At 37.8% G+C, this 25,873-nt stretch overlaps 1 protein-coding gene across 8 annotated transcripts in view; it reads right to left on the reverse strand.

Moving 5' to 3' along the window:
* The window catches only part of MAP3K4 (mitogen-activated protein kinase kinase kinase 4), a 78,359-nt gene that overhangs the window by 38,639 nt on the left and 13,847 nt on the right, over positions 1–25,873 (reverse strand). For all 8 annotated transcript variants that reach the window (XR_004749043.1, XM_035319977.1, XM_035319980.1 and 5 more), the window contains exons 2-4: positions 19,884–20,074; positions 5,850–7,231; positions 1,582–1,824 (exon numbers count right to left, since the gene is read on the reverse strand). Coding sequence is in view for 7 of the 8 variants with exons in the window: in XM_035319977.1 (XP_035175868.1) it covers positions 1,582–1,824; positions 5,850–7,231; positions 19,884–20,074 (1,816 nt within the window). In the remaining variant the exon portion in view is untranslated. The remainder of the gene's footprint in view (positions 1–1,581; positions 1,825–5,849; positions 7,232–19,883; positions 20,075–25,873) is intronic.

Here is a 25,873-nt window from a genome sequence, read left to right on the forward strand (position 1 = left end):
AGGAGAACACACAGGGGGAATCTAATCACAGTCTTCTAATACCTAAAGGGTAGTTTTAAAAGAAAATGGTGGTACTCTTTCCAAGGATGCATTGTGACATGGTAAGAAACAATAGGCAAAACTTGCTTCAGGGAAATTCTGCCTACATACCAAAAAAAATCAGAATATATTGTCTGCTGTGGAATCTCTCTGGCACTAAAAATACTGATAATCTGGCCTGACAGGCAGCTGCATAACTTAAAGTTCCAGGTTCCACCATGATAGACCAGAGTATCTCCAAGCCAGGCTCCTCTGTAACTCTGTAATATTCCATGAACTTGGAAAACAAAACAGACCCCTAGACTCCATTTTGAGCCTGCTCAAAACTTTAGGAATTCTTCAGGAAACAAATAGATCTATTTGTGAAATATCCTCTGAAGCCCCTTTGCCCGTTCAGAAATACTGCGTGGGAGATGAACCATTTGCTGAGTTCAATTCATTTTTTCAATGTAATTAGTGAGACAGTATACACAATCAAAGCAGTTTGTAAAAAATACATAGTTTTCCAGGAAGAAATTGTCATTTTGGGACAATTCAAAGTCTGTTAATGTAATACAAGAAATATGGGCAAAAAAATATCCTCCATCTGTAAAAAAAAAAAAAAAAAAAAGGATATTGCACCTTACAATACAGTATACTATCCTATAAACTTGACCCTTAAAACTGAAATTTTAAATCGCTCACTAAAAGTCACCAGAAGCTTATTTGGTTAGGACCACAGGGTACTGTAATAATTGATTTTGGAGGACTGGATAACTGGAATGTGAAATCATACTCAGCCAGATAACTTATTTAAGAGTTTATCCTGAAAGACCACCTGATGAAGCCATGATCTGATTATACTTGCCAGGGAGATGACTTTAGATCAATACCATTTTTCAAGGTGTAGTCCAAGATAGACTAATACTGGCTAAACAGCCCTCCTTGAATCTGATAGCTATCAGAAAAGAAGTCCTCACAGAAAATTCTCAACCTGTGACAGGACTGACAATCTTGGTAACTACCCTTATAAGATCCAATATTTGTATAAAAAATATGTTGGGAAATGTGATCATTTTTCATTTTGTTCTTCTTCTTAGTCAACTTACACTGTGTGCATTGCATACTGGCAGAGGTCTCACATTCACAAAGGAAAAAGCTCAACTCAAGTGTAAAACAAATACACAGACCCTTAAATCTGTCCTCTCAAAACTGGCTACTCTGCCTAGGCAAGCCATATAGAGGTAAATGTGCTGAACAAGGTTACGTAGCTTGTAACGCAAATGAAACAAACACTATTTACCTTCGCTGGCTGATAATTCTTATCACCAGTTTTGATTCCTGGAAGTCTAGATCAAAGAGGTATACACAACCAGTTGTTTACTATGCAAAAACCACAACTCCATATGAAATACAGACAATTTATAAAAAAAAAATCCATATTTATACACTGACATTTCTTAAGCAAATCCTCTTCAAACAGATGACCTTATTGTAATGAAAGAGACAAAGTAATTTCAAATAGAAATAATAATAATAATTAAAAAAAAAATTGAAGCAAACCTGTTTAATACTCAAAAGAGATGGTTCCCCAGCAGGTCTTTGTTCCAACCTGAGCTTGAGACACTCGTGGATAACATTAAGCAGGACTCGGCAAAGGACCAAGAATGCAGGTTCAAAAGACGGTAAATCCATGGATTTCAGCTCTTCCCATGATACAGTGCTGCATTTTTGCTCACAGCAAGGTGGGGAATTTAATAACTGCACATAATCTGAACACAACATGGGATCTGGAAATTCTGAAAACTGTAACAAGAAATACGTGTCATGAAAAGAATCCCCAAATTCTTTAAGATTTAGAGTCTGTTTAAAGTAGCATACACAAAAGCCTATTTTTAAAAGGTAAGATTTTATTACAGCTACCTATTAATTAACTGGCAAGTCAACCATAGAAGTTTCAATTTATTTATTTTTTTGGTGGTGGGTTTTTGATTTATTTTTATTTTTTTTTTTATTTGAGGATCACCAGGCTGAGGAAAACAATTATGGACCCTTAGGAGCGAACACATTTTCTTATCTTCTGCTTCTTCTTTAAAATAATTAAATCATCTATTAAAGCTAAAAGATTCCTTCACTACACATGAAGAAACTGCTGTTTGAGATTATAATTAAGTTATCTCTAACATAATATAGGAATATATATATTCAGGTCATTATAAGATACAATACTTGAAATTTTCACAATAATAATAATAACTGCCTTACACCTATGACTATGACTGAAGAAAGAAGTTTTCACTTGCTTATGTCAGATGAGTAATCTTGTTCTTTTTCAGATACACAGCACATCAAAAACTTTAAGCTTTCTAACTTTATATAAAGCTCCACATTGTAAAGTAATGCAATGTTCATGGAAGCATCACTAGCTAAACTGAACAAAACTTTTGAAATATTTTTTTCTGAACTTTGGTAGATATAAGAAACTGAAATTACAAAAGGAAGATTAAAAAGATTAAGTTGCTTTGTTCAATTACTACTCATTTAAATGAAAACTACATTTAAATGAAATGATATTTCTAATCAGAGAAAGTAATTAAATATCTGAACTGTACATCCCAGATATCTAAACTATAAGTCTTGTCACAATGTTCTAAGAAAAGATGTACATGGAGGCTTTGTGGGGTTTAATCTAGCAAGAAAATTTGTACCTCTATGTGTGTGCAGTTCTTAACAGACCACAGATAATATAAGGATAAGATTTGTTTAAGATTATTTTTTATTTCATAGCTGCTGTGAGACCTGAATATCTTTCATTCATATAGTAGGCATAACTAGTATTTTCTAGGTTTTCTTCAGTCAAATTTAAATAACAGCACTACAAAGGAGATATGATAAGAAATCAGATCAAATGGTACAGTGAAACCTTTAAGTTAAAAATTTTTAAGCCACTTTTAAGCTCCTTTTCTAATAGAAAATAAAAAAAATGTTTTTTTCTTTACACCTACACACACATTATTGACATTTATGCCTAAAGTGTTGTACCAGCTCTGCTTTCTCAGAAGAGCCACACAAAATTACAGCTACTGAGAAGTCAGTTTTTTAGTGTTTTTATTTTTTAGTATTTTGAAGTTTCTCAACTGGCATGTGGGACGGAATAGCACCCGTCTAATGTTAGCACAAAACGCTATGAGCTGCAGATTTTCAAGTGGTTTATAAAATCGCTATCTCATTATACAGAGATAGCGATCATGCATCAGTGAGGATTTCCTCTACACCTAATTTAGCTGAAGTTTAATCACTAGTTGATCTACAGTGTAAGAAATTCTGAAGAGGTACATTAAAGTCTTCTTTTTATTAAATCTCTTTAAAAGAACTTCATTTTCTGAAGAATACTGTCAGTGCTAAAAGCTTTTACACAAGAGACTTTCATTAATAATAGATCGTGAAAATGCTCTACAGTACAACAAAATATCTGAGACATACAACCCTCACTGTGATGCAAGCATGGTGTTGGAAAATCTACTCATAAAAATATTAAAGAAGTAGTCTATGAATAAACATAACACAACAAAATTGAACGTGTTATTTCATTTTCTAACATTCAGACATCAGCATATTACTTTAGGGCTTAGTTTTAGACACTTAATCATCTATTGTTCAACTTGACTAATCTTAATCTTCAGCAGGCCCAGTGTGAAATACTCTCAAGTGTCTACAAAACACTTTAAAAACAAACAAACAAACAAACAAACACCACAAGCTATTTATAATAAAATCCTGCATAAAATCTGAAAGTGCAGCCAGTTGAATAAACAACAAACAGGATGCAATGGCTTTAAATAATATTCTAATCAAATAACTTTTTGTAAACAATACAAAATAATAGCTGTTTTCTGAGAATCAAATAATATGACTTCTACATAAAACACTCTATAGTGCCTAAGCCTTGTTAAAATGTCAGAGTGCAACTATGATGAATGAATCTTGCACTTTAAAAAACTCTACAAACACTCATCTGTATAAGCTTTTACATATATTTAAGATGAAATTAGCATTACATTGCTAATTTCCTTCAAAGTACTGCCAGTTACAAAGACCAGCCAATTCCAAACCGTCAAAACTCTCTTCCATTTTAGTATGGTAACATCTTCTGTTACAGTAGGTACCACACATCTGACAAGCAGTATTTTCTCTTTTTTGACAGCCTTCATTTAATTTTGGGCAGGAAAGAAGTTTATGATTTCATAACATTCACTTTCAATCATAGACCTTTTCTTAAAGGAGGACAATAGTCCAAAGAAAATGGAATAATTACTGAAAATGAACACTTGAAGAACTCACAAGAATAGAGGAGAGAGAAAAGGTTATCCGTACATCTTACACAAGACAACCACTGCTAAATTACCAAATGGTTTCTGTGAATCTTCAGTAAAAACTCTAGTTTCATTAATTTAGTAAGAACCCTCATGAAGTCAAGACATTTCAGGTATTTGGCAATTTCGAAAATACATTCAAAGTCATTTTCAATCTTCCCAAATTATACTTTATTTCCTTTCTTTTTTTAAAGGTATTTCTGCCTGTATATTAAGCTAAACATCCCACCTAAGTATATATGGGTTCTATTTTGGTTACTGCAACAGATACCAGCAGGTTTTGGACATGACTTCTTCGTAATTCACAGACTTTTTAAATACAAACCTGCCTAAAGCATTCATGGAGTTGAAACCAATTGGAGAATAAAAATTGAATAGTTTTTTTTTGTTGTTGTTTTTTTTTACAGTACTCTCTACATTAGCAACAGTACAAATAAAAAACAATTTTCAAAAATCAAATTACTTTATAAAGATAAACTTTGTTATCCTTAAAAATAACCTCCCGGGGAGAAAAGCATTCCTGTTTCTTTCGCCAATGTGACAGTCACACTTAGGGAACAGCAATGTACCTCAGACCACATACAGTATCCATATTACAATGGGCATGTCAGCTAAGAAGTCCTTTATCCAGAATCCACGGTTAGGCCCCACACAGTGCCAGTTCATCAGGGAGGACAAATAATCCTAACTACTAGTTCCTCCTAACATGAAATTGCCCAGAAGTTAGATAACAGTTTAAGTTAAGAAACAATATTCTGCCTTGAAAGAGTTAGTGAACACAAGGTACCATATGAAATGTCAGCATTTACTGCTTATTTCATAGTTTTATTAACTAACAATTATTCTTTATTAAGATTATAGAATCACCCAATGAAAAAAATAAATAAGAGAGAGTTGAAGAAAGCAGCGTGCTAACATGACTTTCCTTCATAGATTACAAGGTTAAGAGTCCATTTACTTATCCAATCTGGACTCAACCATAACATACCACCACAGAATTTCATGCATATAGAAGAAGAAAAAGAACCAAAACAGTTATGTTTTGATAAAGGATGTTTTGCAGAGAGAATTCAGTCTTGAAGACAAGAAAAGGAAACAGTGTCACTTCCACACTTCCATAGTTATTTTTTTCTTATAATTAATCATTTGTGCCTTATTTTCCATTGCGATTTTTCTGACTTGAGGCTTTAAATGTTAGAAGATTTAATGAGACAAGATGTTATCACAAAATTTCACAAACACAGAACTAAGTTGTGCTTCAGACATTCTAATTCAGATCAAATGACAGATTCACTTCTGTTGAAGTAGAACAGGGCTCTTAATCATAATATACATTATCTTCCAAAAACAGCAAAGCAATCAATACTTTCATAAGATATCAATTCCTCCAGTTTCAGTTAGAAACAATACTGCAGGGGGGGGTACTCCAGTTACCCATTTACACCAGTACCAACCTACCTCCAGCGGGCAATCACTCCTTACCAACGCCATACGAGCCCTTTGCAACGAACCATGCATTAGCTTGTGCAGTCTTAAAATTAGCTTCCTTAACCCCATTTGCTTCAGTGCTTTATCTACAAATGGCCTGTAAATAGAGGTCAAACAGTGTTTGCTGCAGCCTGCCTCAGCACTGCATTCTGGAATAACCCAAGAGGCAGAGTCATCCTCAGATTCAAGCCTATCAAGCTTCCTTGAAAAATGGTCCTGAAAGTCAAAATTTGGCTTATTAGTAAAATTGTTCTTGATGGCTTGTCTAAGCTCCTCAACATTCTCCTCAGAGATTTGTTCTTCACCATCACTCTCCTCTGTGCATGTTCCTGAGGATTCCTTTACTTCCGTTTCCCTATCGACTTTTTCATCCTCTGGATCATTGTCCTTAGATGGTCGAGGAGAAGGAATTTCAAACACTGGCCAGCCAATGTCAGAAAGATTTTTGATGCCCAAAACAGTTCCCATAATCCTTAATTTTTGATTTAAGTCTTTTGTAATGTTTAACCATAGGCAGAGTGCCTGCACTCTGTCTTGGAAGTCCTTTGCAGCATATTTTTCATAGTCCTTTTGAAGAGCCTGCAGAGATGGATAAAGTGCTTCTATATACTCTAGCAGCTCCATTATCCGCTTTACTTGCTCAAATGAGACCCGCTGGCGATGGAGGTGTTCATGGTAACTTGAGTAACCCAAAGCACTAGTTCCATGTGTTGTTTTGCAAACTCCTTCTCCTGAAGTACCATTGAGACTGGCTCCGTTTTTTACACAGGAGAAGCTTCCATAGTTCACTTTGAACGTGAGGATTTCATTGATAATATCGGGGATAGCTTGACGGGCTGCATAGAGATAGAGGTCTTGGTCATTAATGCTCCGGCCAGCATGCCAAGCTTGCAGCTCCAGCCAGATCAGTTCATTGGATCGGTTCAGCCAGACAGAAGAGGTGCTTTCCTGTCCTCTTTGCTCCCTGTCCTTTTTCTTTGAGACTGAGGTAAGTTTTAACAAAAGCCGCAGGGTTTCAAAGAATTTTAAGCGGTCTGCTGGGCAATCAGTCCTAGAAGTCTGGCGTGCAGTTCTGGCTATTGGCATGGGCACAGAGACTGGAAGCTTAGCATTGCTACAGCCAAGGCTGAGGTAAGGCTTATTGAGATCAACATCTGGAATTGTTTTTTTTGGCAGAGACCCACCAACAGAGTCTAACATAAATGAGCACTGCACGTTTTTCTTGTGATCTCGTTCTGTTGTCCTTAGGGTGTCTCGGATTTTTTTCCCTTGCTTATAGCTGTGCTCCTCCACGTTCTCAACGGGTTTCCCATTGTCTTTATGCACAGCCTGAGCTGGTACACTCATCTTTTCTGTAAAAGAAAAAAAAAAAAGAATCTGACTAAACCAACAAGAAAAATCGTCAATCATTTCCCAATCGCATTTCTTAGGGTGTGCATATTACATTTCTTAGTAACAATAAAATAAAATAAAATATGCAAGGGTTGAAGTACACTGAAGTCTTAGCAATTACCATTAGCATAGCAGAATCAATACTAATACCAAATGATTTTTTTTCTCCTCTTGCTTTAACTCTGATGTAGAAAGGACCTCAGAGAATTTTCATTATACTGAGTACATCATCTACAGAGAATTGAGTATGATTAAAAGGAAGATAATATTTTCCAAGTTCATTTTCTATACATTTGTCACACAAGCTCCCAGATAAAAACTCAAAATGCAATAGAATATTATTAAGATTTCTAAGTCAACCAGAATTAAAAATATTCCATTGTACATGCAACCTCATAAAAACTGGCGCACGCATGGATTCTGAAATCTGGCTTGAATGATCTGATCCCAGCTCTTGGGTAATTGTTCCTAGTTCTGGGAAGCCCTATCTAGTCTTAATACACTACCTCCAGAAGCCTACTTCCCCATTCTCCCCAGACATAATTTGCCTTCTCCTGTACCACAAAACAGCAGCCCTTTTCTGCTTAATTGTGCAAGTACCTTCTCTTCACTTCCTTTTCTTCCCGCAGCAGCAGCAGACCTTACTACTTTTCTGTAACACTAACAAAAGTATTTCAATCTGAGCTTTGCCAGAAAGAACTACTTGGTAAGTATTGAAAGTATTAAAGAGTTGTTCTCTTTCTCTTAAAGACGACGAGAGAAGCATCTATATGCAGATAAGCTGCAGTCCAGGGATCAGCAGCTGGAACAAAGCAAGCTGGTCACACTCCACACTCCCCTCACTCCCCCAGGGCCCCTACTTATTCAGAGACAGAAAAGACCTACAGAATGATGGCTGAATACTCTGTCTTCTTTTCACTGTTCACTGTGTGATTCTAAGGATTATCTGTTGCACATGACTCATTCCCCATTCTAGAAGTAAAAATTTCCTTAAAAAGTCTTCACTACTGTGCTCCTAACTATCGTATCAATTAATACCAGTAATAGCAATAAGATAATTTGCAAAACAGTCCTATTTAGTGGAAGAATATTATTCCCTCTCTACGAATGGAAAAGCATGACAGAGGAAAGTCAGTCTGGCCATCGCCTTTCTGGGTACCAAAAATGGAAAGAGCTATGGCTCAACATTGCAGAACATCGAGTGCTTTGTGTTCAAAGCTTCTTGACTTCCATTGCACCTCAAATTCCTAGCACTTTTGAAAACAGCATCCCAGAAACTCTAGCTGCTTCTGGAAAAAATAAAAAATAAAATAATCACTCATTAAGATTCTCATTGGTGTTACTTGTCTAGCATCATACAACTTCTCGTGGCAGAGTGCTGTTATCCTATGATGCACTCCACTGCTTTAATTATCAAATCACCCTCCATTCTTGTTTTGTTTGCTACATATGTTCCACTATCTGCCACACAAGAAGGTGCAGTCCAGTTTTCTTCATTTCAAAATTCCACTCAATCTCTATTCAGTTAAGACAGCAGTTCTCTGGAAAAGAATTCATGTGATAACTCAGCTCAAATACCATCAAAATGTATGCAGACAAAGGAATTGGATTAAGGTTGCAGAGCTGTTTGAAGCAAAAGCAAATGGAGAGGTATGTGGACAGAGCACTTTCCTCCCAGATATATCACAGACAGTGTCATACACCAGATAATAGTGTATGCATTTGATCTACAGAAAAAGCTAACTAACAAACCCTTCAGAAGCTTAGGTACTCTTATGATGAATAATTTATAGAATGTTATGAAAGTCTTCAAAGTATGGGAACAACTCAGGAAATATGAATGAATGGTACATCCATTTACACAGAACATGCTAAATGAAGAATGCAGAGATGGAAATATTCGGCCCCTGATGGGGAACTGAAAAGAGAAAACACCTCAAGGATTTAAGTCATACACCGGTGATAGTGATCAGACCCCCTTTTGTAACAGCAGCAAGAGATGTCAATCACTTTAGCTTGTTCAAACTCTAGATTTGTTCAGAAGGAGAAAAAATACACATATGTAAAGAAATCTAAGTTTGTACAGCTTAATTAGAAAAAGAGGAGAACACCCGCTTACTATAAAACGGTGAAAACACAGACCTGAACCATCAGTCCTCCAAAACAGATACACTGAAAGAAAAGCATCCCACACAACTGGTGACTAAGAGCATGGGTCTCCAGATTCTGCAGCTAGACTTAAGGACAGGAAAGACAAGTGGTGAAAATAATAATAATAAAAAATGTCTCTACCTATGCGCAATTTAGAATTCTGCTTTATGCATTATTTAATCTTTCTTATTCAGCCTGCAATTCAAGTTTAGAAAATTTGAAAGCAATCCCTGCTGAAAAAGCTTTTAGGTTCATCTCTAGCTAACATTAGAAGCTAGGCCAGGTAGGGCAAACAAGTCTATAAATACACAAACACAAACACGCCCACGAAATGTATACTCTCCCTGGCTTTTCCAAGTGTTTCGGGAACCTCAAAAAAGCACACCCTCTCCATTTCCAAGCACGGCACACCTGGAAGCTCATGCTTCCAGGGGCTGGGGTTGGAGCAGGAGTTCTCACCAGGTAACAGAGAATGACCCTTTAACTAAGAGCAGGAAACACATCCAGGCAAAACAAATTCTGTCATTTTCTAACATCTCTGTTTGGAGTCTTACAGAGGTCCACCAACAAATTCCACATTTAAGAACGTGTTCCTAATTGAAAGGAAAAATCCTAAATAAATCAGGCATTCTGCCAAAGGATCAAACTCAAGATAAGGTTTGCTGGTAAAGACGGTAACTTCTATTAGCCCAACTGGGAAATCCAGACAAGTCTTTGGCATGCTACCACTTCTTGAGGTCTAAAATAAAAGCAGGAGACTTCAAAGCTAAATAAAGTTGAAAATAATATCATTACAGACTTCTTCCAAGGTACCATCTATTTTACCCCTCTTTCCTTATCCTTAAGCTATTACAATAGCTTAAAGGGTGGGGTTTACTACCCCACCGGTATGGCATCATTATTGACAAAAACAAGGGACCACCAAAAGCAGAAATTTAAATACACACTACACTACTCCTAATCTGATCTGCATCTCTTCCCTCCAGTTTCTACCCTGCACCCATCTTTCCAATCCCCCACCAACTCCTGCCCTGTCTACCCAGCTACTTCTGCCACATCTCACCCCATTCAAACTCCTCCTGCTGGCAATTAGCAACTTTCCATCCTGTTCTACATGTTCCTTGTATATGCTCTCATTCTTCACAATTCCGGCTCAGATTCCCTCTACAAGTTATTTTGATAGTTTCTTTCTCTACCTTGCCTATACCCAACAGTTAAGAGCACAAAAATGTTTCTCAGCTTTCTAGTCCAGGGAATGAACAAAGCCCAGAATGTTGCAGAGACAGTATTTAAGTCCCTGGAAAGTTTCTGCTTGAAGACCAGAGCTTGCTTAAGTCTGGCAAAATCCTATGGTACACATGAATAGATATTTTTATTCACATATCTCTAACAGTTAATATATATTCAACTAATCTGTTGCTTGGAAATAGAATTTCAGTAGACTTTTTCTTCAGAAGGATTAGCTCAGAAAAGTAGCTGGGTAAAGAAAACTGCCAAACCTTAATCCTACAATTTTAAAAAGCCATTACAAACCCTGTTTTCAGCTGTTAATGAACAATAAGCAAGTTAATAATGGTGTGACCTGCCACACTGCAATCTTCCACTCCCCATATCTAAAATATATAATTTAATCCTCACCAGACTTGTACCATACCCCCCACAGGACTGGGGTAGGCCACAAGATGCATAATAGCACTTAACTCTGAAGAAGAAGAAAATGTCTTCTGAAGGATATAAGGAAGAAAGAAAAAACACCAACCTATGGAATAGAAAAGCATAAAGATCCTGGTTCTCACTGAAAGCCTAAAGAAGAAAAGTAATTGGAGAGATGCATAGTAAACAGGGCTGTTACTTGTACTTTAAAATCACCACTTGCATTGCTATAAAAACTAAAAGCTTGGCACAGAAAAAGCAGAGACTTGCAGAAGGGGAAGAGAATTTCATGGTTAAGGCAAATGACTGCCATTCTAGAAAACTTAATTCTATTCCTGACTCTAGCTAAATTTTGTGAAGAATGCAACTTAACCCAAGCTTTTCAAAAAGGCACTCACTAAAAAGAGCTGCTCAGCTTCAGGTCTCAGTTATGAATACACCAAGTACTTGCAGCTGAAGTAATCTGGAGCTATGCTTTCAATATAGAAGTTCCTATCAAACAACCCAATGGTCGGGCACGAGGGAAGGGAGTAGGCTGCATCTCAGATCAACCACCCAAAACCAGAAGCAAGCATAATTCTGAGGACAATTTATTTCTATATGCAAGATACTAATGAGCAGCTTAACAATCTATTAGGTTATTAGTATTTCATTCAGAAACCATTTGATTTGCTTATAATCTTGGAATTTTCAATGCTATGGTAGGTTTGCAAGGGCAACTACAGAAGATGTGATCCGTAAGCTATTTTTAAACATTTTGCATACATACACCTTCAAACATTTTCATTTTAAAATGTTGCAAGTTCTCCATTTGTCTTACAATACAGAGTAGCGCTGAGAAACTTTATAGCATCATATGCATATATCCAGGATCAGACCATAATTCAACACTTTTGTCATAGAAACAGCTTCTTGCAAATATGGAGTTTATTAATATCCCTTCTACTTTTTTTTTTATTATTTCAGGTATTTATGCATCTTTCTTTGAATAGCTACCACGTACAACAGCAGACAACACACAAAAACCTAACTCAGAAACAGCTTTGCTCCTGGAAACAGAAAGCTACTAAGAGATTTGCTATGGAATTCAATTAAACTGATTTTACATTTATCTACTCAAATGCTGCTATGTCAGACAGCAGTACCAAACCCTCACTGGTTACTAACTATGGATATTTGCTAGCACCAGACTAAGCCCGCAGCCATCTAAGACTAAGAGTACTGCTGAGCGTATTAAATTGCATTCCACACCACAGCTGACACTGCTGTGAGGAGACAATGGCCCTAAAAGATAAGGAAGACAAGCAGCAAGAATACATGTTCTGCATTTGCAAGAAAGGAGAAAGATGAAAGTGCTTAGCACTGATGAAAAACACAGACATACCTCAAACCTCACCAACGCTGAGGTAGATTAGAAATGGATCGACTTAGCACTTTGATGGCAAACAAATTTTGGAAACCTTGTAAAGTAAATGAAAACCTCATCACTTTCTGAACTTACACTCTAGTTGCCAGGTCTTCTAAACCACTTAAGTTTATATTTTTAAACGTATTATTCGCTTTCATTAATCTTCACTTTCCCTCCCCACCAAAACAGACTGAAAAAAAAAATAAGTTAAAAACATTATAATTAATTATTAGACATCCAAAGCACCCTAATACTTCAATCACTCACCAATCCTAACAAAGCCCAGGCACAACAACCTACCAATTGCTTCAAAATATGTTTATGTTATTAAATAAACAGATGCCAATGACTCAAATACATCTGACAATTCTGCAATAAATGTTAAAGTCAATGGTATAACTGTATGAGTTCCTACTAGTAATTTTATTGCAGTTTTATAATATAGGCGTAACTTAATTAGTAAAGCACGTTCAGCTGTACTAAGAGATGTTCAGTTACAACTACCATTAGCACTGCATGAGGTAGGTAGGGTTTATGACTAAGCAACAATTGACTGGTGAGAGGGAGCACACCACAGGCTGGGATCTTAAAGAGCTCACTAAAAAAAAAAAGGCAACGAATCAAAAGATGGAAATAGAAGTCAGTCTGAAACACAATGAAGTAGAAAGATGCAATAGACACAGTATAATGATGCACATACTCATCTCCTGCTAGTATCTTATGGAATGTTACTAACAGCACAGCACTTAATTTTTATACCTTTATTAAGGGACCCAACACTAGCTGCATCCACAAACACGTTAGCATGTGAGAAGCAGCAATTTTTAAAATATTAAAAAAAGACAACTAAAATTACACCTACTACAAAACAACTGCTTTCAGAATACTGAGTCCATTCCCATTTTTTTCAATCACAGTCACAACAGAAATCACCACATAGGTGGCCACAGTTAAGACTCTGCCTTTACCCTGAGCCTGCACAGGCTCCACAATAGATGTTGCTGTTCAGAAGTCCTACTGTGAGGTTCAGCTTACTTGGTCACTCTCTACATGACACAGCCTCCAGGACAGAAAGATACAACTCACCTCCCTAAAAGCATAAATGTTGCCTCTCTTCTTAAAGTAAGAAAATTGTGGGCTTCAATTTCTTACACAAATTCTCTTTTCTGCTTCCTATTTTTCATCACACATGCACATGTAAAGACAGACAGAGAAACAAAGCATGTGAAGAAGTTTACACTTGGAAGAGTGAAGGGAAATTAAATATAGCAGCGACAAAGAGTAGATTACAACATATGGAACATGTTCAGAACAAAGAAGGATATAGGAACTAATAACTTCCCTACAAAAGAAACTCACCAGTTTATCTGAATCGATGCAGACTGAGATGTAGTTGTAAATAAAAGGCAAGAAAACTGTGTTTAGGATCCCGTCAGCTAAAAGAGCTGATGACTAAAAGTTACTGTTATTTGTGCACAGGGACAGGATCTGAGTCAGAAAGAATGAAAGAAACAAAAGAGTAAACAGCACCCAATTGCAATCACTGCCCATCCAAAACGACAGATCCTTGTTTTTCTATTAAGCTTCTGATTACAGCATTCACTTCATGTGAATGTGTATACTACATTATGGTTCCAGTTTTTCATGTGCTATCAAGCACAAAATGAGGCCATTCAAAAATGTGCAATGGCATCACTCCCTCAAAATGTTAATCGTTTAAATAATCTCAACTTAAAATACTCCCTTTATTTAAAATTCTCATAACATTATTTTAATAATGCTTGTTTTTTCTTTCATCATCAACTTTTGCTCTGTAGTTCTGTACCACCATGGTTTTCATATCATTCCCAATCACACTTTGTGCCACTTGGGACACAGAATCGTAAAAGTTATAAAAGACCTTTAAGATCATCTGGTCCAACCATCCCCTACCACCAATGTCACCCACCAAACCATGTCCCTAAGCACCACGTCTAACGCCCCCAGGAACAGTGACTCCACCACCTCCCTGGGCAACCCGTCCCACTGCCTGACTGCTCATTCTGAGAAGAAATGTCTCCTCATTTCCAACCTGAACCTCCCCTGGTGCAACTTGAGGTCATTCCCTCTAGTCCTGTCACTAGTTATCTGCGAGAAGAGGTCGACCCCCAGCTCCCCACACCTTCCTTTCAGGTAGCTGTAGAGAACAATAATGCCTCCCCTGAGCCTCCTCTTCCCCAGACTAAACAACCCCAGTTCTCTCAGCCACTTCTCACAGGACTTGTGTTCCATGCCCTTCACCAGCTTCACAGCCCTTCTCTGAGCATGTTCCCGCGTCCTTCTTGTAGTGAGGGGCCCAAAGCTGAACATAGTATTCAAGGTGCAGCCTCACCAGATCTGAGTACAGAGGGACAATTACAACGCTGGTCCTGCTGGCTACACTATTCCCGATACAAGCCAGGATGCTGCTGGCCTTCTTGGCCACCTGGGCACACTGCTGGCTCATGTTCAGGTGACCATCAATCAGCACCCCCAGATCCTTTTCCTCTGCACAGCTTTTGAGCCACTCTGCCCCAGGACTGCAGCGCTACATGGGGTCGTTGCGGCCAAAGTGCAGGACCCAGCCCTTTCTTATATGCCTCAAATTCATAAATTCTCCAGTTTGTTTCAAAATAGAACATTCTCCTTATTCCTGATCCTTGATTATGACTGAATTTCTGTAACTATTCAGTAAGTAATTTGCTTTCTTGCTCTGAAACATTGGTGGATGGTGGTTTTGTCAGCTGCCTTACAGCTGCTTCCACTCTCCCTGGAAGATAAACTGAAGTATCTTCCAATCAAAGTAACTCATTTAATCACCAGAAACCTTCATTTCATATATTCTGCCGGAAAAAAATTAACGTCTCTCGAAAGAATGTGATTACTGTTTCATAAACTTTCTGATTCTCTTCTGTGTCTCTCTTTTCTTTTTATACAAGCAGGGAAAAGAAAGGATGAGGTCTGTTTGCAATGAGTCTTTCTGCATGTAAGAATCTGCTCTTGGGAAACAAAAGGTAGATATAACAGGTTCTATTATTTTTATAATAAAATTTAAATAAATATTTAAATTTAATAAAACTATGATAAAAATAATATTAGCATTTGGCAACAATAATTGTATGTTATAAACCTTTTTTCCTTCAACAAGTGCATAGAATTCTGAAACAGACCAAGAGAGATGTTCTCAGCATTCACTTGCTGTAAGAACTATTTTTTTTTTTTTTTTTTTTTTTTTTTTTTTAACTTTTATAGACCTTGGTACTCCATAGTGTATAAATTTTTGCTGCTTCTGATGTAGAGTAAGTCATTTTCAACTAACTGGAGGGCAGAAAAGAATTTACAAGACACAAACACAAATGTAAAGCAGCAAAAGAATAGAGTAACCCATTCTTATATTTCAGTGTAAGAATCTCACGAGGTTAGAAGTCAAATAGATCTTTTATTTTTTTATTTTTATTTCCTACAGAAACAGGGAAGAGGCAGAGAAAGCCCATGATTAAAAATGTTAGCATTCAAATGTCCAAATTCAAGCTTCAATCCCCACTTGCTGGATTTTCATTCTTTAAGGTTATAACATTTGCCCAGACATGCAGTTTCCTGAAGGCTAAGTCTGGCTAATAATGTTGCTGATTATCTTCATATATGACTCTCTGAAAAAGCCCAACTTAGATTTACAGAAAAATATAATATCTCAGCTTGTGAAGCACTTCAAAAACAGAAGGCTGAAAATGCATGATTTACAATATCTTCAGTGCCTGCAATTTGGCAGTCCCATTATCTAGACAAATGGGTCTTGGGGAAGAATAGATTCAGAAAATTTAATGCTTATTTGTCAGTTTTTACTATCAGCTTCTCAGTTTCCAAGCTTCCTCCTCAGGAAGCAGCACATGATTTAAGTTTCCTTCTATTTCAAGCACCACTGCCCATTCAGGTTCTTGCGCCCCAACCCATGGGTCCTTCTCAGCTCCATCCAGAAATAGCACCCTTTGGTTCACCTCCAGAGACCTTGGAAACAAGAGTTTAATAAATATGTATAGTAGGCATAAGATCACTTACAATAAATAATTAAATCCAATTCTGTTTTAATCTATGACATCTGTCCCTAAGTGAAACAAAGGCATTTTTATAAAAACCTTCACAGGATCAATGGACCTATGAATATAGAAACATACTATATAGAAAACAAACTAATACGGGCATTTTCTAGGACTGGCCAAGACCATATAATCTGCATGAGCATGCTGCAGTTGTAGAGAAGACCAACGTATCCAATAAAAGGACTAAGAATTCACAATTTCAGATTGAAAGTTAATCTGCAGGTGTTGTTTCAAGAATTCTCAGTGCACGCCCTCATGCTTTCTGTCAGAAGTGCTGGCTGCTTTTTCTTTGCGTTCGGGAAACATGAAGAAAATCATTACAAGCTTGAGGAATGTTAAGGTTCACATTTATTAGACATCTCCAAAGGGCTTTGCCAGGAGAGTAATTATGACTGCTGACAAAAGCTATTTACACATGGTATTATCCAAGTGGTGTTTACTACTTTTTGTTTAGGAGTGTTCACGTAAGTCTGCTATCTCCTGCTCCTATGATGTTTGAGTTATCCTGATTCAGAACTTCAACTCTCACTTAGGGTGAGAAAGAAGGCTAAGAGAAAAAGAAGCATTAAGGTCTCCTCAAAGCAAACGGTGGAGATGTAAAAATATCATCTTGTGTTTATGTTTGGTTAGGAGGGTAGTACCAAAAGGCATGTGTCTTTCACCTGGTCTTCTACTTTGAATTGCTGTTCCTGATATTTACTGAGCCACGGAGTCCTCTAGTATTCACCATACATAAGATCAGGTCTTCTTTTACAGAGGACAAACGTAAAGACTACTGGACCCCTTACCACGTAATTCAGTTAACCAAAAAGCTTTAGGGATACCTGCTCTGTAAAAAAGAGCTTAGGCTAAACAAAATTACTGATCAAAACGCATTGAGATCCTAAATAAATAAACTGAAATATAAGTCTTGTCTTGATTAAGCAAGTACTTAATAGCTTGGGATCAACTATGGAAGTGCTTCCCTTTGTAGCCTCCAATACATCTCTAGTCTTCAGTGCTTTGGATATACCTTAATTTTATGGGAAAACAGAACCTGAGGAAATTGATAAGGGTAAGAGAGTGTGGTAGAAAGAGGTTTTGCTTCAAGTTTCATGCACTCCTTATTCACAAAAAATGAGACAGGGACAACGTTCTTTATGTAGTTTAAAAACTTCAGTAAGAAAGCATCACTGAACTGACATTTCAAAACATCCCAGTCAGAAAAAAAAAGGCAAAAGACACACTTGCGTCCTATGAGCAACTCTAAAATGAATTTATTAGCTTAAAAATGTAAATCTTATGAGTCTTGGGGTAAAGGAGAAATCATTCAGAAACTAGTTTAAACAGATTTTATAGTATCAGGGGTTTTTGTTTTCTTTGTTTGTTTGTTTTTAATATTAAATGCAAGTTAGTATGCCCAAACTTAAACAAAGAAACAAACTCTGGAGACACAAGAAAGCAAGTCCCTAATGCCCCAAATTCTTTCAGTTGTCTAAATAAAAAAACACTACATTGAATGTGTTACATGCCTGTGTCTGGAAAGTTACCTCAAATTTATTTTTAAAAAGGATTTGTTAAATTAACTTAACCCCTGAATTAGTTCTCTTACTGAATTAAAAACACTTCGATTTGAGTAAGGGTATCTGCATACACATTCAAAGTCAATTAACTAGTCCATCTGAAAAGTTGTTTTTTATTTTTATTTTTTAATACAAAATATTTTTTCTGAGATCACATATATAGGAAAAGTTAAGCTAAATGAACTATGAACTTTCCAAAAAAACACATTTTACAGTATACAGAACTAAACAATTTATACAAGAATAAAAACATTTCCACGTATTTTATGATGTTTATAGCAACCAAGATCAGAATTTTATTATTCAGGAAACATGAACCATTCACTCACAAGCAGAAAGTTAAAGAACTTGCTCCAAAACCTCCCAATCAATTAGCAAGGATAATCAACAGCTCCCTATTTCTTGTAAAGGTATCAATCTTCAATAAACGCTCAGCATTGAAGACTAAAGAAATAGTATAAGTTTTAGTTTTTTCTAGTAACACAATTTTCTCTGATTAGAAATTAACCTTTTCTTCAAAAAAGCACAGAATTACAAGAAAATCACAGAAAGAAAAATTATTCAATCATATACCGAAAATAAGGTCAATGTTGCATTAGAAGAGTTTAATTTAGCCAAAAAGCACAATTAAATGCCAATAAAAAGAGCTTAATAATTCCAATGACTACACAGTTAACTGTCAAATATAAGGAGATTTCAATTTAGTCTATGGAAAAAATCTTTTGGGGCATTCTCACTTAATGGTGACATTATTCAGAGGTTGTCTGAAGTGGAAGGGAACAAAAACCTTCGGAAGATGTTTGCATGGGCCCTTTTATTATGAACTTGCACTCAACAACTCTACTCCTTTAAGAATAGACTGTATTCCCTTACTTATGCTAAACTATTGACTTTCTTCACTTTGAAAATGTAATCCTTCCAAGTAAATACCCTCTGATAATGTTCTCTGTTTTATATGAAGCAATTTTTAAAAATTGCTTCCAAAATATTAATTGGCAATAGCCTTTCTACCATAACAAGTTTTGCAAGTAAACTTGTTTGACATAGATAAAAACAAGCAAAACAAAAAAAAACCACCACCTTAAGTATATTCTGTATGAAAATACTAAACATATAATCTGATAAAAAAAAAAGGGTATTTGGCATCCATCACAAGCCCAGCAAAACTACTATAAATGCCTTTTTTTTTTTTTTTTCCTCAGAGGAGTAGCTTGAAAAGATTTAGCTACTGCATGTTTTTTTAATTATTATTATTTAAAAACAAGCAATTACCATATTTTGTATTTGAGAAAAATATTAAAATCTTAAAATTCATACTTTAAACTAAAAATGTTTTATTTAGAAGTAGGTATCATCACCTAGTAACATTAGGAAAGAACATTTCTGAACTATCTTTTGGTTCTTTTTTCCTAGATACAACTTTATGATTAATACTTGGGTGAAAGTAAACAGTGCAAAGTTAATTGCCTCAGTGACATTAAAGTGCAAAATGATCACTGTTTGACCACTCTCATGATGACTTTTCTTCTTACACTGAAATTAATCTTTCTTTGTTGCAATACGTGAGGTCTGCTTTCACTTATTTTCACTCTCCTTTCACTATGCATCTCAGAGACTGGCTCTATCTTCTGTATATTTCCTTTTTTTTAGGTAACAAAGGCTGTGACCATGACATTTTTTCTCCCCCAAGAGGGGGGGAAAAAGGAAAATAAAGCACGCCTACCTTTCAAAGTCGACCGGCTAGCAGGTCTCCCAACATTATTTTTCTGATGTTTTGTTGACATACGCTTCATCTGGCGGGGTGTACTAGGAGGAGAAGTTCCATAGAAGGTGTCAGCACTTGCTTCATCTGATAATTCCTCGGGTTCAGATTCAGAGATCTTGCAAGTAGCATCTTCTGATTTGCACTCTTTCCTGAAGAGAATAAGTTAAACCATGATGTTAATTTTTTTTTTTCAGTATCTGTTTAGAAAGCTAATCCACCAGAACAACCCAAGCATTCTGTGAACCACAGTGAATCTTCCATATTTTCATGCCACAGCCATGTGGCATGTCTCCAAGAGTTTTCACAACCATAAAGGCAACATTCCAACCAAGGAAAGGATAGGCAACAGGAAACAAAGAGGATGTACATCCAGTGAGTGCCTCTAGGAGAACAGAGTAAAGAAAATCTTCCATGTCGTTTATTTGTATCTCAGAAAACTTGTCGTAAATCCAAAACAAGAGGTACATGAAACAAACCAAAGTTCAAAAATACAAATATAATCACAGAATAACAGAATTGTAGGGGTTGGAAGGGACCTCAGGAGATCATCGGGTCCAACCCCCCTGCCTAAGCAGGATCCTCAGAGCAGGCTGCCCAGGTAGGCATCCAGATGGGCCTTGAATATCTCCAGAGGAGACTCCACAACCTCCCGGAACAGCCTGTTCCAGTGCCCCATCACCCTCACTGTGAAGCTCTTTCACATGTTGGTGCAGAACTTCCTGTGCTCCATTTTTTGACCATAGCCCCTTCTCCTATCCCCACAAACCACTGAAAATGGGGATGGCCAAATCCCACTGTCTCCCACACTTAAGGTATTTGTAAACATTCATAAGATCCCCCCTCAGCCTTCTCTTCTCCAGGCTGAACAGACCCAGGTCTCTCAGCCTTTCCTCATAGGGAAGATGCTCCAGGCCCCGTACCATCTTTGTAGCCCTCCGCTGGACTGCCTCCAGGAGATCCCTGTCTTTTTTTGTACCGGGGAGCCCAGAACTGGACACAGTACTCCAAGTGAGGCCTGACCAGGGCATAGTAGAGGGGATCACCTCCCTTGACCTGCTGGCCACGCTCCTTTTAATGAAAGAGAGTCCGTCTATTGAGTGGCAGAGACAACTGAAGAAAGAGGTCTTCCCTTCCATCCTTCACCTCTCCAACTTGTACATACCATGCAGACAACTTCTAAGATCACTGGTAAGGGTCTCCACCCTTCACAGAACTTTCATCTAGCACAGGAGACCTGAACTTATTTTATGTATTTTGCACTGATTTTTAATTTAGTCTCAGAGCTCTTTTTCTTTTTTTCCCTGTAGCAAGAAAATAACAGGGTCTCTACAGTAATTTTTTAATTACCCCTAACTACTTTGGCCCTCAGGAAAAATGCAGATAATACTTTGAAAGAACTGAGGTTATGCAAACATGGAATTAAGATAATGTATATGTGTTCTTCAAACACGAATTGTGGATGGTCAGCTTAACGACTGGATGTTGGATCACTGAACTCAACAGAAAGCGTGTTTCTTTGCAGGATTAGTGCCTACGTCAGTACAGAGTCCAGCACAGGAGACCAAACCTGAGTGGGACTTCTCACATTTAAGCAAACATTGTAGAGCAGTATTACATACGCAATCACAAGACACTTCATTATTTTAAAAATACTGACTTTGTAATTTATCAAAATTCTAAATTAAGTTGTTCAAAGATAAAAACCACAGAGTAACATTTTCTCTTTCAGTGAGAAACAGGTATGTTCCAAGAAATAAAAATAAATTTTTAAAAAGAGAGAAAAGAGAAGAACCTGCCCAATACCACAACTGCACTGCAGAATGAGACAATCGAAGCCCACACTGCTGTGATTTTGGTCCCCCTTCTCCCCTACCAAGAGCTTGCAGCCTCTCCTTTAAGTCAATGCTGGCACTAAGCCAAGTCCAGGAGCTGGTCTATCTGTAGGCTAACAAGGAAAAAAACAAACAAACAAAAACACCAAAACAAGCAAACAAACCCCCACACATCAGTTTTCATATGTAAACTCCAGGCAAGCTCAAAGCACAGCTTCCAGTGCCAGCTTCCTCTCACGAGAGGAGGTCAAACGTAGAACAAGCATGATGGGGCATGCACGCAGCCTCCTATGAGGGTTTGCTTTAAAAATAAGTTACGACAAATACAGTAAACGACTAGTCCTGTCAGACACCCTTTCGTTCCTCCCAGGAGTGGCACTGCTCTGTCCCCCCATATAGGATTACCTGGGCAGAGGGGCAGTCGGGCAGGATACCACTGGTGGCTGGATCTCTGCTGAGCAGCCCCAGTGACTCACCGTAACAAAATTACCCTCTGAGGACAACAGCAGGAACACTGAAGTTCAGTAGGTTTTATGCTGCTCTAAGTTAGTAGGAAATTCCAAGAGCAAATGTATACATGGAAACAATTTAAAGGCAGTCTGTGAACTGCCTTATTGCCCCATCAGCAACAGATCACTTGAATTCTTCACAGTCTTACAAAGGACCACAACGAATAAAATCATTTGGACAACTGGGGCTTCAGGGGAAAATAAATGGCAGTATGACAGGGCTTTAACCTTTTTGCTCCTCTTTTCTACCCATCTGATGTTTATCTACCCCTGGTAAATACAGAGAAGGGAAAGAAGAGAAAGGAGGAGGAGAGGAGCCCGAGGCCCCAACAAGTCCCCCGCTGAGTGCAGGCCACGGCTCGGCTGCAGCTCCTGGTGACAAGTGGCACCATGACCACCACCCCTCTCCCCGGACACAAGGACAGCAGGGCCCACTGCCTCAGTGCCTCTCTGTCACATGAGGGAGAGGAGCACACACTGGTACGGCTCATACGAGGGGATAAAATCACACATTTTATTTCCCATTTTATGTTCTGCAAGGAACACCCTCCTGACTCCAGGGGAAGGCATGGAGGCAGATCCGTTTGACCTAAATCAGACAGAGAAAGACCAGCATCAGCACCCGATAACTTCCCCTGCAATTCCACCTGGAACACAAGCAGCATTTTATTTGCTACTATTTTTGAGACAGATGAGGAATGTTACTCATGTTCTGGTGGAGCGAGTCTGAGTGTCTGCAGGAAGAAATATGTCAGAATATTGCCAGCCAGTCAAATAGCAGCACGATTAACAAAAATCACATACTGTGCTGTTTCTTTGCCTTTAGCTACAACCAGAAATAAATACCCTAACATGCAGAACAGCAATGCTCTCTGCAAAGCCACAGATACATTTAGCGTGTGAAATCACCCTTCTCACATTACAGCTTTGAAAAGAAGGCAGGCGATGTTACTAACTATTGCAGATAAACTTCAGAGGTTACTTAAGAAAAATGACTCAGGTGGTACCGTAGCACCACCTGTAGTTTAAGGGGAGCCCTACATTGAATTTGGCCATGATAACAATATGAAATCACCAATACTTTTAGCCTAGTTTCCCAGCCCTGGGAAATCACGCTGTTTGTGTGTCTTCTACCAACCCAATTCAAGTAACCGCTAGTGGCCAAATACAACAAAGGAGTCTTTTTTGATGTAATTTGCTCCTACATGTCCTGTAAATGCTGAACTGGCAAAGCGGAACACAAGTTTACATCTTTTTGGGCGGCAGCAGAATTTTGTTCCTGAGAACTCCAGCAAACAGCGCTACTGCAGGAAAAACTTCAGGCAGAGCACACCCCTCTGAGTTTGCCAAAGACAAATCAACCACAAGAGCCTGACCACATGAAACAAGAAGTCATTAGTTCCAATGCTTATGGAACTATTTATTTTTTCAGTGATCTCACTGGCCTGGCAAGGCCACGGGTGGGGCGCTGATGCTCCCATGGGGCCTGGCAGAATGGATCCAGAGGCGCTTGTGTGAGGTCCCTGTTCCAGGGCAGCTTGAAATGAGGACAACTTACCTTCCTGTAAAGGCCAGTGAAGACACCGCTTTCCTTTTGCTTTTAAATGAGTAACCTCTAAGAGCATAATGACCATACCTCTTCCCAAACTGACCTTTAACACCCATAAGCCGATTCTTTCCTCAACAGCCACTGGCTGGTCTGTTTCTTGCTATGCCTGATGAAAGGCCATGAAGCCCGAAAGTATCCAAAATGCCCTCCAACCTCACACACCTGAATTACATACATACCTATGCAGAGGGACAATATGGCTTCCTTAAAATTCAGTATTTGACCTGGGTAATTTAGGAAGCTGTTCTTTAATTTGTTAAAACCCTGGCAGATTTATCACATAAGACATACAGAACCAGGCAAAAGCCACATCACAAAACAGCAGCCGTGCTTGACTGAAGCCCTGTGTTAGCAGCTGACAGCACATGCTAACTTGAGTTGGCTGATCCTTTCACAGGTAGGAGGACAGAGGCTGCAACTCAAGTGTAAAAATTCAGCATGCTCAGTTTAGGACCTGTATACATGGAAAGTATGTAAATAAAGCCTGTATCTCAAGTCAGAGCTCAGATCAATGCCAGTGAACAGGGAGACTCGGTTTTGCCAGCGAAAGCCTTACTGTACAACCATGTGCCAGATGCTTATGGTCTGAAATAAAAGAAAAACATCAGTTTAGTCACACCTATATAAATTTTTCTTATCCACATAAAACCATATAGCTTGCAGACATACAGGAGCAGCAGCTGCAACCTGCTGGTATTAGAAAGTTATCATTTTAACAGATTACTGACAAAGCATTCATAACATTAGTGTGCTGGTTACTTTTATGAACTAACCAAAGACTAATTAAATCCACAAAACTAAAAAACGCACTGCTGGAAAACCTAAATCAAGTGACTGTATTGGTTAATACATGGAATTGTTGGTTCCTAAATACTGTTTTAACTGGAAAAGTTTGGCAAATACTAATGAAAGTTCATTTCTTGTTTGCTACCAAGAACTGCAGGTTTTCTTCCCCACAGCCAGTGGAAACCACCTTAATCTTAATTACAAAAAGCAAAACCTAGACAGATGACAACTGAAGTTAGTATTTGTCAAGTGTACCAACATGACAGTTTAAATCCAATGCTTATGGAGAAAACTGGAAGTGTATAATCTTCACATTACACTACGTACAGGTTGCTCCTGTCATCCATTTTAACAAGCAAAATGCTTCTCCTCAGTTTTACCCTTGGAATATGTAAGAGACTGTAGCCAGGATGCATAAATGAGGAATACTGGGAAAATTGCAAGAGTTGTGTGGTAAAGAGACAAAACAACTCTACAGCTTTGAAATGTAACAAGAAATAAATAACCAAGAAAGTTTCAAACAAGTAACTAACTGTATGTTACAACATGGTGCATTTCAACCAAAATCTGAAAAAGAAAAAAACAGAATTCAGAATTTCTTCAGCTTGTACGTGTAGCTCACAACAGATATTTTATTTTTTAAAAGTAAGTCAAGGTGTGCAGCTCAATCATGAAAACTGAGATACGTCTTCCAGATTTTCAAAGGACTGCAAACAAAAATGGGAGAGGGGAGAACTGAGGTTTGAGGGAGCAGGACAGGCAGCAAAATGTCTCGGAGCTGTTGCTGTTGGTTTAGTAGGAAACCACCAGTCTAACCTCATTTCCACTGCTTTATAGGCACAAGGAGACTCTCCATACACTCTGCATTTTAAAAACAATTAAAAAAAAATAATTAAGCCCAGAGGAGATGTCACTCATTCCAGCGTTTATAAATACTTGAAGGCCTTAAGTCATTAGAAAAATATAATAATTAAAAATAAGAGATGAAAAGACCACTGAAGACCACATGGGGACATGTTAAAATTAAGTAGGCTAAGTCACATTGAATGGTGTGATTTTTAACCTGTATAAACTTTCTGAACTTCACCAACACTTCTGTAAACTTGCTTTCATATCTGCTACCCTTGATCCTCACAAGCAGGAGTTCAAGTATGTTAGGCCCTTGCATACATCAATTCAGGTTTAGCCACTGCTTATTATCCCATACCCAGC

This window comes from Oxyura jamaicensis, chromosome 3 (genome assembly GCF_011077185.1).
Source record: "Oxyura jamaicensis isolate SHBP4307 breed ruddy duck chromosome 3, BPBGC_Ojam_1.0, whole genome shotgun sequence".
NCBI lineage: Eukaryota > Metazoa > Chordata > Aves > Anseriformes > Anatidae > Oxyura > Oxyura jamaicensis.